This window comes from Eptesicus fuscus, chromosome 25 (genome assembly GCF_027574615.1).
Source record: "Eptesicus fuscus isolate TK198812 chromosome 25, DD_ASM_mEF_20220401, whole genome shotgun sequence".
NCBI lineage: Eukaryota > Metazoa > Chordata > Mammalia > Chiroptera > Vespertilionidae > Eptesicus > Eptesicus fuscus.
The window spans coordinates 1795728-1807887 of record NC_072497.1 but is presented as its reverse complement, the minus strand read 5'-3'; the positions used below and the strand labels follow the sequence as shown (position 1 = coordinate 1807887).

Here is a 12160-nt window from a genome sequence, read left to right as displayed (position 1 = left end):
CATGGATGTTTCTATCTCTCTATCCCCTCTCCCTTCCTCTCTGGCATCAATAAAAATATAAAAAAGAAAAGAAAAGCCCTAACCGGTGTGGCTCAGTGGATAGAGCGTCGGTCTGCAGACTGAAGGGTCCCAGGTTCGATTCCGGTCAAGGGCATGCACCTTGGTTGCGGGCACATCCCCAGTGGGGGGTGTGCAGGAGGCAGCTGATCGATGTTTCTCTCTCATCGATGTTTTTAACTCTCTATCCCTCTCCCTTCCTCTCTGTAAACAAATCAATAAAATATATTTAAAAAAAAAAAGAGAAGAGAGAGAGAGAAAGAAGAGAAGAAAAGAAAGAAAAGAAAAGTAAAGAAAAGAAAAGAAAAGAAAAGAAAAGAAAAGAAAAGAAAAGAAAAGAAAAGAAAAAAAGAAAAGAAAAGATGGTCATTCAAGGAAGCACCTGCCGAGCCGTCGGGGACAAACACCCCTGCCTCCGGCCAGGCTGGGGGAGCTCCTGGTCTGGGGGACAGGACGCTGGCAGAGAGGGGGGCACCCCGAGACTCGCTGGGGAGCCCTGGTGCCGGTGCCAGGCCCTGGGGGGTTCAGGAGCCTTCAGCAGGGAGGAGGCCTCTGAAGGTGGGGTGTCCAGAGGGAGGTACATGCGTGGCCACCAGGGGGCGCTGCGTGACCACGAGCGGCAGTGGGAGCCCTGAGCTGGGCAGGGCCTAGGGGCTTAGGGAGCCGGGATGGAGGGCAGCTGCTGCGGTGACCTGGGGGGACACCGGCTTCCGGTCTGCTGGGCGCCCCCTCTGCAGCTGATGCCCGCAGCGGGAGGGCATGAATGGGGAGCCGCACGGGCTGAGCTCAGATTGTGGCCGCTTAGGGCTCGGGATGTATGGGCTCAGCCTGGCCGGGCTTCCGGTCCTCCCGGTTCTGATAGGAGTGCCTTCCCACGTTTAAGAATTAGAGGCAGCCAAAACCGGTTTGGCTCAGTGGATAGAGCGCCGGCCTGCGGACTGAAGGGTCCCGGGTTCGATTCCGGTCAAGGGCATGTACCTTGGTTGCGGGCACATCCCCAGGTGGGGTTGTGCAGGAGGCAGCTGATCGATGTTTCTCTCTCATCAATGTTTCTGACTCTCTATCCCTCTCCCTTCCTCTCTAAAAAAAATCAATAAAATATATTTAAAAAAATAAACAATAAAGAATTAGAGGCGATGTGTGTGACGTCAGTCCTGAGGAGCCAGCGTCCAGTCCCCGCTGTCCGACAGCCGTGTGACCTGCCACCCCCAGGGTCACTGGGCCGGAGGCACAGGGTCCACACAGCCTGGTTTGGGGGTGACCAGGACCCTAGCACTTCGGGGCTCAGTGGGTGACCGTCCTGATGTGGGCCTTCGCCCCGCGGTGGCCAGGCCCGCAGGTGGCCTCCCCTGCAGTGCTGTGGACTGAAACCACCCCACGTCCTCCTCAGCCCCCCTGAGTGGGCCCCCGTCCCCCCTCCCGGCCCCGCAGCCTCACCCCGGCCCTGCCCACGGGGCCGTCCAGCTGCTGGGACAGCGCCTTCCTGCCGCTGCAGAGCGAGAAGGACAGCCGGTCCGTGGGGTCCGTGGAGGCGGCCGTGGTCCCAGCCCCTGGGAGATCCGTGTCTGCCGCGCAGTAGGGGTTGACACCTGGGCAGGGGAGGGGGAGGAGAGAGCGTGTGGTTCCCGGGGAGAACAGGGTTCCACGGCGCCCAGTGCGCAGGCCTCCTGAGCTCGCGTGAGCGTGGACACGCGGCACCCAGTGCCCAGGCAACGGGGACACAGAGGAGCAGCAGGCGGGGGTCCCCTCCCTCAGGCACCCCCACCTCGTGTCCCCTCAGCTCCCAGCAGGACAAGTGTGTGCGGGGCTCAGGGAGCCACACGCAGCCCCTGCTGTCGGGGGTGTGCAATCCCCACGGAGGAGACGGAGCAAGGGAAACCGTGCCCAGGACGGCAGAGCCAGAGGGGACAGGCAGGCAGCATCCCCCTCCCGAGAGGACCCGACTGCCCCCTGCACACACACAGGCACACGCATAACACGCATACACACACAGCACACATGCACACACATGAAGGCACACACATGTTCCCGCACAACAGACATGCACACACACGAAAGTGCACACATGCACACACTGGTGCAACAACAACCAATCAACCGTCCAACCGACTGGCCCAGCGGAGACTCAGCGCCTCCCAGGAAGGGACTAACAAGGCCAGCCTCCCTCCCCTCCCACCCCCCTCCCCTCCCTCTCCCCTCCCCTCCCATCCTTCTCCTCTCCCATCATCCTCTCCTCACATTCCCCATCCCTCCCATCCCTCTCCCCTCCCATCCCCCTCCCATCTCATCCCTCTCCTCTCCCATCCCTCTCCCCTCCCATCCCCCTCCCATCTCATCCCTCTCCTCTCCCATCCCTCTCCCCTCCCATCCCTCCCTCCTCCCACCTCCTTCCCCTCCCTCCTCCCCCCATTCCCTCCATCCCTCTCCCCTCCCATCCCTCTCCCTTCCCATCCCTCCTCCCCCCATTCCCTCCATCCCTCTCCCTCCCACCCCCTTCCCTCCCCTCTCCTCCCATCCCTCTCCCCTCCCATGCCCCTCCCCTCCCATCACCCTCCCCTCCCACCCTCCTCCCATCCCCTCCCCTCCCATCTCCTTCCCCTCCCTCCTCCCCCCATTCCCTCCCATCCCTCTCCCCTCCCATCCCTTATAGATGCGGTGACAGAGGCCCGAAGAGAGAGAGGGCCTTGCTAAGACCAAGGAGGATGTCACATTCCAGGGCCCTGTTTTCCATCCTCTGTCCCGTCTTCTCACCGTGTGGAGCCCACAGAGGGGCTGACCAGACCCCAGACCAGAGGCCCTCCCGCTGGTGGGCGGCGCACGCAGTGAAAATGCTCCCAGACCAGCAGGCCCAGGGGACACCCGCCCTCCCCACGCGCCCGTCACGGACGTCCCACAGGCAGCAGAGGCGAGTCCCGACCCCGGGGGCCGCGGGCGCTTACTGGTCGAGTTGCTGCGCGTCCTCCGGTGACAGGCTTTGGGGAGCGCGAAGCTGCTGCTCTGCGCCTCCGGCTTCCCGGCCTTCTCCTGGGAGGAGGCGGTGGACGCTTCCTGCAAAACAAGCCCCATCTTTCATCCACCGGGTCAGCGCCAACCGCCGCCTGGGCCTGGAACACTGAGCTGCGGACACCGAGCGTGGCAGTACCGCCTGTGGCCTCCACTCATCACAGGCTCCGCGAGGGAGGGAGCGAGAGGCACCGCCGCCCACGGAGTCCCAGACACGCGTTCACGAACACGGAACCCCGAGGAGGGAGGCTGCGTGGATGTGGCTCTGATGCAGGACGTGGGCAAGGACTGTGGGACGACCACGTGTCAGGGTCGCCGTGGGGGACGCAGCGCGAACAGGGACGCTGATCTTGGGGAAATGCCGTGTTAGTGAAATGTAGGCAAGAAAACAGAGGAAAGTGAGAGATCATTACAGAGAATGGTCAGTGTTGTGAGGGACATCAGTGGCGAGTGGGGGTGGGGGTAGGTTTTAGAGAAGATGGCCAACTACGTTCCATCGCTCTGGCACGTCATAGGCACTTAGAAACACTCGTCGTGTGAATGTTGTAGAAGTAGATGTCTTCAGATCGAACCTTCCTTGCATTCCTGTATAGAACCATCCTTGAATTCCTGTATTGAACCATCCTAGCATTCCTGTATCGAACCATCCTTGCATTCTTGGGTATTCGTCTTATCATACTGCTGTTTTAACTTCAAAATAGAGGTTTATAGAGTCCTAGAATACATCTTTGCGTGAAGGTTTAATCTAGGACTCTAAAAATCTGTATTTTGACGTTAAGTCAGGTTATTGTTCTGTTATCTTTTTCTACCGTGCCCTATGTATGGGTCACGTTTCCTTTGCTGATTCTTCTTAAAATAAAGAATTTTTAAAAAATATATTTTATTGATTTTTTACAGAGAGGAAGGGAGAAGGACAGAGAGTGAGAAACATCGATGAGAGAGAAACATCGATCGCCTGCCTCTTGCACACCTCCTACTGGGGATGTGCCCACAACCAAGGTCCATGCCCTTGACCGGAATCGAGCCTGGGACCCTTCACAGGCTGACACTCTATCCACTGAGCCACACCGGTTAGGGCTTAACCTTTTGCACTCGGATGTCGAGTGTGACTCAACACGGTTAGCATCGGTAGCAGGAATCGAGAAAAAAGCAAGCAAGTGCAAAGGGTTAAAATAAAGAATTTCTAAAAACTTTTAAAATTGCATTTTCATACACCAGAAAACAGTCATCTATATATATAAAAGCCTAAGGGACCGAACAACCAAACGACCAGTCCTATGACACACACTGACCACCAGGGGGCAGACATTCGATGCAGGAGCTGTGCCCTGGTGGTCAGCGCGCTCCCACAGCCAACCTCCCGCGGCCAGCCAACCTCCGTGGTCCCTCCCCTCGGCCAGCAGTCCCCAATCGGCCCTGATCGGGACTGGGCAAGACGGCGATGGGTCCTGATAACTGACCAGGCCAGGGGACCCCACTCGTGCACGAATTTGTGCACTGGGCCTCTAGTTCAAAGATAAAATTATTAAAAATAAGACATTTACAATTCGACCAGGAAATAAAGAATGCCCAGGAGCTGATCTGATGAAAGATACAGACGCCTCTTCCACAGAAAACAGCAAGACTTACTGAAAGGCATTTGCATCTGAATAACGGAGAAATACGTCCTGTTTATGAAACTGCAGACTTAATACTTTACGAATGTCAATTCCCCCCCCACCCTGCCCCAAATTCATCTACAAATTCAGCAAAGCACTAACAAAATTTCAGGTGTTTTTTGTTTTGTTTTATATATATATTTATAATATATATATATATATATAAGGGGGAGAGAGAGAGAGGAAGGGAGAGAGAGAGACACACACACACACATCCATGATGAGAGGGAATTATGGATCGGCTGCCTCTTGCACACCTCCTACTAGGGATCGAGCCCACAACCTGGGCATGTGCCTTGACTGGGAATTGAACCCGGGACCCTTCAGTCCACAGGTCAACGCTCTATCCACTGAGCCACACCAGCTAGGGCAGGATTAACAACTTTAATTAGACATAAAGCCCACAAACTCTAAAGGGCACGATTGATAAGCTCCATGTTAAAACGAACAGCTTCTACTCATCAATGAAAAGGGTAAAACGGCCCTAACTGGTCTGGTTCAGTGGATATCGGCCTGTGGACTGAAGGGTCCCGGGTTCGATTCCGGCCAAGGGCATGTACCTTGGTTGCGGGCACATCCCCAGTGGGGGGTGTGCAGGAGGCAGCTGATCGATGTTTCTCTCTCATCGATGTTTCTAACTCTATCCCTCTCCCTTCCTCTCGGTAAAAAATCAATAAAATATATATATTTTTAAAAAGGGGTAAAACAGCCAGTGTGGCTCAGTGGATAGAGTGTCGGCCTGTGGACTGAAAGGTCCCGGGTTCAATTCCTGGTCAGGGCATATGCCCGGGTTGTGGGCTCCATCCCCAGTAGGGGGCGTGCAAGAGGCAGCCGATCCATGATTCTCTCTCATCGTGGATGTTTCTCTCTCTCTCTCCCTCTCCCTTCCTCTCTGAAATCAGTAAAAATATATTTTAGAAAATAGTAAATATTTTATTTTTTAATATAATATTAATTACATTAATTATATAATTGCAACCCCCCAGCCCTTTGCAAACCCCCAGCCTTTGTACACCCACAGGCCTTTGCAAACCCCCAGCCCTTTGCATACCCACATGCCTTTGCATACCCACAGGCCTTTGCAGACCCCCAGCCTTTGCATACCCACAGGCCTTTGCAGACCCCCAGCCCTTGCATACCCACAGGCCTTTGCAGACCCCCAGCCCTTGCATACCCACAGGCCTTTGCAAACCCCCAGCCCGCATTACATGTGAACTGCCCAAACACCCTTTGCCTACTTCCCATGTCATCTGCCCCCACGAGGAGGGCGCAGCAGGGCGGGTCCGCCTGCAGGCTGGCAGCTGAGTGCACCACGCTCCGCCTCCCCCCCACACCCCCTCCCAGTGATGGAAGGGGCCCAGCAGCCCTGCCCCCGCCCCTGCAACCCGAGCAGCAGATGGCCACCCCGCAGAGCCAGGCCAGCCGAGCATCCCTTCCCGCCCAGCAGGTGGAGGGGCCGAGCCCAGCGACGCCAGGAAACAGAGCCGCTGACCAGAGGCGAATGCACAGGCTGCCGCACCTCCTTCTCCCAGCTTCCCTCCTTCTCCGGGTCCTTCCACCCGCGGGCCCTGCCTGGACCCGGAGCCAGAGGGCCGGCTTCGGGCACCAGCTCCAAGGTCTCCGGCAGCGAGTTTGCGGGGGAGGCGGGGGCGGGCGGCCAGTGCGTGTGCGTGGTCATCGTGTAATGGGACAACCAAGGGGTCCGGCCGCCTGTCCCTCCCTGAGCCCATGCGGCAGAGACAGGGTTCCAATCCCGCCAGCAGCGTGGGGAGCAGCATGTCACCCACAAGCATCTGTCTGCCCCCCCCATAGGCGGCTGCTTACACTGGGGAGGAGGACAGAGATGACCTGGGAAGTAGGCAAAGGGTGCCAGGTGGGCAATGCAAAGGGATGGGGGTTTGCAAAGGCCTGTGGGTATGCAAGGGCTCGGTGTTTGCAAAGGCCTGTGGGTATGCAAAGGGCTGGGGGTTTGCAAAGGCCTGTGGGTATGCAAAGGCTGGGGGTTTGCAAAGGCCTGTGGGTATGCAAAGGGCTGGGGGTTTGCAAAGGCCTGTGGGTATGCAAAGGCTGGGGGTTTGCAAAGGGCTGTGGGTATGCAAAGGCTGGGGGTTTGCAAAGGGCTGTGGGTATGCAAAGGGCTGTGGGTATGCAAAGGCCTGTGGGTATGCAAAGGCTGGGGGTTTGCAAAGGCCTGTGGGTATGCAAAGGCTGGGGGTTTGCAAAGGGCTGTGGGTATGCAAAGGCTGGGGGTTTGCAAAGGGCTGTGGGTATGCAAAGGGATGGGGGTTTGCAAAGGCCTGTGGGTATGCATGGGCTGGGGGTTTGCAAAGGCCTGTGGGTATGCAAAGGCCTGTGGGTATGCAAAGGCTGGGGGTTTGCAAAGGCCTGTGGGTATGCAAAGGCTGGGGGTTTGCAAAGGCCTGTGGGTATGCAAAGGGCTGGGGGTTTGCAAAGGCCTGTGGGTATGCAAAGGCCTGTGGGTATGCAAAGGCTGGGGGTTTGCAAAGGCCTGTGGGTATGCAAAGGGCTGTGGGTATGCAAGGGCTGGGGGTTTGCAAAGGCCTGTGGGTATGCAAAGGGCTGGTGACATGCAAAGGCCTGTGGGTATGCAAAGGGCTGTGGGTATGCAAAGGCCTGTGGGTATGCAAAGGCTGGGGGTTTGCAAAGGGCTGGGGTCCCTGGTTTCTGCAACCAGGCTGTTATGTTTCCATGGTAACAGGCAGCCCCCGGGTGGGGTGCAGGGCCTGCACCTCCAGGTGAGCTCCCAGGTGCCACTGCAACTCCCAGCCAGGCTAGAAGGCCCTTCTCTAATCGGAACAGCACAATCGCGGTTAACCAAGTGTGGCTGGTATTTCTTACAAGTATGGCTGGTCCCCGGCATTCTCTTTCTGCTTCTAGCAATCACACCTGCAGCCCCCACTCCCACTTCCTGCACAGGGACCACCCCAGCCTGCTCTCCCTCCCCACACACACACTCACACACAGACGTGTGCACTCGCGCACACACACACACACACACACACACACACAGGCACACTCACATGTTCACACACACAGGCACTCACACACATACGCAGGCACTCACACACACACTCACACACACACACACGTACTCACACACACATACACACACATACACTCACATGCGTACTCACACATACACACGCACGCAGGAACACACGCACACACACACACACACACTCACATACACACACAGGCACTCACACACACTCACACACTCATACACATGCATGCAGGCACTCACACACGTACTCACACACACGCATACACTCACACACACTCACATACACACGCACGCAGGCACTCACACACACATACACACACACACATACACATACACATGCACACGCACTCACACACACACATACACACACACACACCCACATGTACTCTCACACACACATACACACACACATATACTCACACACACTCACATACACAAGCACACAGGCACTCACACACACCCACACACTCACATACACACACACTCACACATACTCACACACATACATACACACACACACACACATGTATTCACATACACACACACACTCACACACACACTCACACACGTACTCACACACACTCACACATTCACACATACACACACACACACGGCACACAGCTGGCTCCGTGGGAGACCTGCAGCCCACACTCCCCTCCAGGCCGCTCTGGGCCCCGGGCCGCTCCCCTGTGGCAGGAAGAGGCGAGTGGCCAAAGGGTAGGGTTTCCCTCAGCGCCCCCCCCTCTCCCCCCCCCCCAGCCGCTCGCAGGGCAGACAGAGCGGCCTGTGTGCTCCCAGGCCCGCCCGCCCGCCTCCACCCACAGCCGTCGGGCTGACCTCACCCGGCTGAGTCAGCCGCGCAGGGTGGCTGTCTGACCAATATTTTGAATTTGTGAAAAAGAAGGAGCCTGTTCCCCCCCCCCCCCCCGGAGGCCGTTCCCACCCGGATCAAAGCATCTGAGTCCTTCAGGGAGGCGGCCCCGGGGGCCCCCCACGCGCCCGGCTCGGCCAGCGGGGGTGCCCCAGCCCTGCCCGGTGCAGACCCCTGAGCCCACTCCAGACCCGCGCCCCTCGGGCTGCGTCCCTGCCCACGGGCGGCCTCCTCGACTCCATAGCAACCGCCCCTCCTGCCACAGTGTTTACCGAGCTGGTCCCCTGTGCCATCCGGGCTTGGCGCCTGGCGATCTGGTGACCTGCCATCGAGCAGGAGGGAAACTGAGGACAAACGAGGGGGGCGGCGCACAGACTCATCCCAGGAGCCTGGGTGCCCCGGGGTCTATCCCATCCAGAGCCATCGCACCAGGGGGTGCCCAGCCCCAGGCTGAGGAGGGGTCGGGGGCGCTGGCTGGGGGGGCGAGAGGGACGGTCAGAGACCTGCTGGCGACCACATGCTGGCACAGGAGGTCCTGTGGTCAGGATGGGAGCCCCTGGGCGGCCACATTCCCAAGCCGAACTCCGAGAAGCGCACCCACCAGCCCAGTCCTTGCAAAGGCGTGATTTGTCAGGCTGGGTGGACAGGACAAATCCATTTTTATTTTATTTTATTTTAATATATTTTATTGATTTTTTTTTTACACAGAGGAAGGGAGAGGGAGAGAGAGTCAGAAACATCGATGAGAGAGAAACATCCATCAGCTGCCTCCTGCACACCCCCCACTGGGGATGTGCCCGCAACCAAGGTCCATGCCCTTGACCAGGAATCGAACCTGGGACCCTTCAGTCCGAAGGCCGACGCTCTCTCCACTGAGCCACACCGGTCAGGGCCAGGACAAATCCATTTCTAAACACGTTTTGCCTTCACTTGTGACTTTCAGGTACTTAGACCCTGGGGTGTAGGTCTGCATCTGAGCCCCGTCCCTGTCCCCGTCCCCGCCCCTGTCCCTCCCGGGTGAGAGGCCGGGCGGCCTCAGCCAGCGGCACCGGGACCATGTCCGTGAGAGGCAATGTGATGGAGCAAAGTTGACCGAGGTTTTCAAACACCGAGGAAGCGATGGGACGCCAGGGCCGAGCGACGTCATGGGAAAATCACTTCCATGCTTGTCCGCCCGGCTCCTCTGCAGAGTCCGCGCCTGACACAGCACGGAGGGAGGTGCGGCTCCATAACGCATTGCGCGGGGCCAGCACTACCCTGATGCCAAGTCCCAAATGGCGCTGGGTTCTGCCAAATGCTTTTTAAAAAATATTTTTTTTTTATTGAGTTCAGAGAGGAAGGGAGAGAGAGAGAGAGAGAGAGAGAGAGAGAGAGAGAGAGATCCATGATGAGAGAGAATCCTGGATCGGCTGCCTCCTGCACGCCCCCTACTGGGGATGGAGCCCACAACCTGGGCCTGTGCCCTTGACCGGAATCGAACCCGGGACCCTTCGGTCCACAGGCCGACGCTCTATCTGAGCCAAACTGGCCAGGGCCCCAAATGCTTTTTTGGCACGTATTGATCACAGCATTTTTATCTTTCATTTTGTGTATGTGGTGCATCACAAACAAATATATTAAGAGAGAGAGAGAGAGAGAGAGGGAGAGAGAGAGTCTGGCCTCTGTGTATTTCCTCCTTCCAAAGTTCTGATGAGTCACTCCCTGTGTGAGGCAGGGAGTCTGGCTTTTATTTTTTAAAATACTTTTATTGGCTTCAGAGAGAAAGGGAGAGGGAGATAGAAACATCCATGATGAGAGAGAATCATGGATCGGCTGCCTCCTGCACGCCCCCTGCTGGGGATGGAGCCCACACCCGGGGCATGTGCCCTGACGGGGAATCGACCCCGGGACCTTTCGGTCCGCAGGCCGATGCTCTATCCACTCAGCAACACCAGCAGGAGTTGGCTTTTAAGGCGATCCCGTGTGACGCCATCCCCAGGGTCTGGAAGGCCCAAAGGCACCGCCACACACAACACGAGCCCCATGCTTCTCAGGTCAGATGTCCCTCCAGGCCCCAGTGTAGACCCTCCAGGCCCCAGACAGCCCCTCCAGGCCCCAGCAACCCCTCCAGGCCCCAGACAGACCCTCCAGGCCCCAGCAACCCCTCCAGGCCCCAGACAGACCCTCCAGGCCCCAGACAGACCCTCAGGCCCCAGACAGACCCTCAGGCCCCAGACAGCACCTCCAGGCCCCAGACAGACCCTCCAGGCCCCAGACAGACCCTCCAGGCCCCAGTGAAGACGCTCCAGGCCCCAGCAGCCCCTCCAGGCCCCAGACAGACCCTCCAGGCCTCAGTGAAGCCCCTCCAGGCCTCAGACAGCCCCTCCAGGCCCCAGTCCAGCCCCTCCAGGCCCCAGACAGACCCTCAGGCCCCAGACAGCCCCTCCAGGCCCCAGTCCAGCCCCTCCAGGCCCCAGACAGACCCTCCAGGCCCCAGGCAGACCCTCCAGGCTCCAGTGCAGACCCTCCAGGCTCCAGTGCAGCCCCTCCAGGCCCCAGACAGACCCTCCAGGCCCCAGTGAAGACGCTCCAGGCCCCAGCAGACCCTTCAGGCCCCAGACAGCCCCTCCAGGCCCCAGACAGACCCTCCAGGCCCCAGTACAGCCCCTCCAGGCCCCAGACAGACCCTCCAGGCCCCAGACAGCCCCTCCAGGCCCCAGTGAAGACGCTCCAGGCCCCAGAGCAGACCCTCCAGGCCCCAGTGAAGACGCTCCAGGCCCCAGCAGACCCTTCAGGCCCCAGACAGCCCCTCCAGGCCCCAGACAGCCTCTCCAGGCCCCAGACAGACCCTCCAGGCCCCAGTACAGCCCCTCCAGGCCCCAGACAGACCCTCCAGGCCCCAGACAGCCCCTCCAGGCCCCAGTGAAGACGCTCCAGGCCCCAGAGCAGACCCTCCAGGCCCCAGTGAAGACGCTCCAGGCCCCAGCAGACCCTTCAGGCCCCAGAGCAGACCCTCCAGGCCCCAGTGAAGATGCTCCAGGCCCCAGACAGACCCTCAGGCCCCAGACAGCACCTCCAGGCCCCAGACAGACCCTCCAGGCCCCAGACAGACCCTCCAGGCCCCAGTGAAGACGCTCCAGGCCCCAGCAGCCCCTCCAGGCCCCAGACAGACCCTCCAGGCCTCAGTGAAGCCCCTCCAGGCCTCAGACAGCCCCTCCAGGCCCCAGTCCAGCCTCTCCAGGCCCCAGACAGACCCTCCAGGCCCCAGACAGACCCTCAGGCCCCAGACAGACCCTCAGGCCCCAGACAGCACCTCCAGACCCCAGTGCAGCCCCTCCAGGCCCCAGACAGCACCTCCAGACCCCAGTGCAGCCCCTCCAGACCCCAGTCCAGCCCCTCCAGGCCCCAGTGCAGCCCCTCCAGGCCCCAGACAGACCCTCAGGCCCCAGACAGACCCTCAGGCCCCAGACAGCACCTCCAGACCCCAGTGCAGCCCCTCCAGACCCCAGTCCAGCCCCTCCAGGCCCCAGTGCAGCCCCTCCAGACCCCAGTCCAGCCCCTCCAGGC

At 59.0% G+C, this 12160-nt stretch overlaps 1 protein-coding gene across 1 annotated transcript in view; it reads right to left on the bottom strand.

Annotated features, from left to right (window-relative positions):
• The window catches only part of IL16 (interleukin 16), a 90675-nt gene that overhangs the window by 52886 nt on the left and 25629 nt on the right, over positions 1–12160 (bottom strand). The window contains 2 exon segments of the mRNA XM_054713273.1: positions 1495–1646; positions 2997–3105. Of these exon segments, the coding sequence (XP_054569248.1) occupies positions 1495–1646; positions 2997–3105 (261 nt within the window).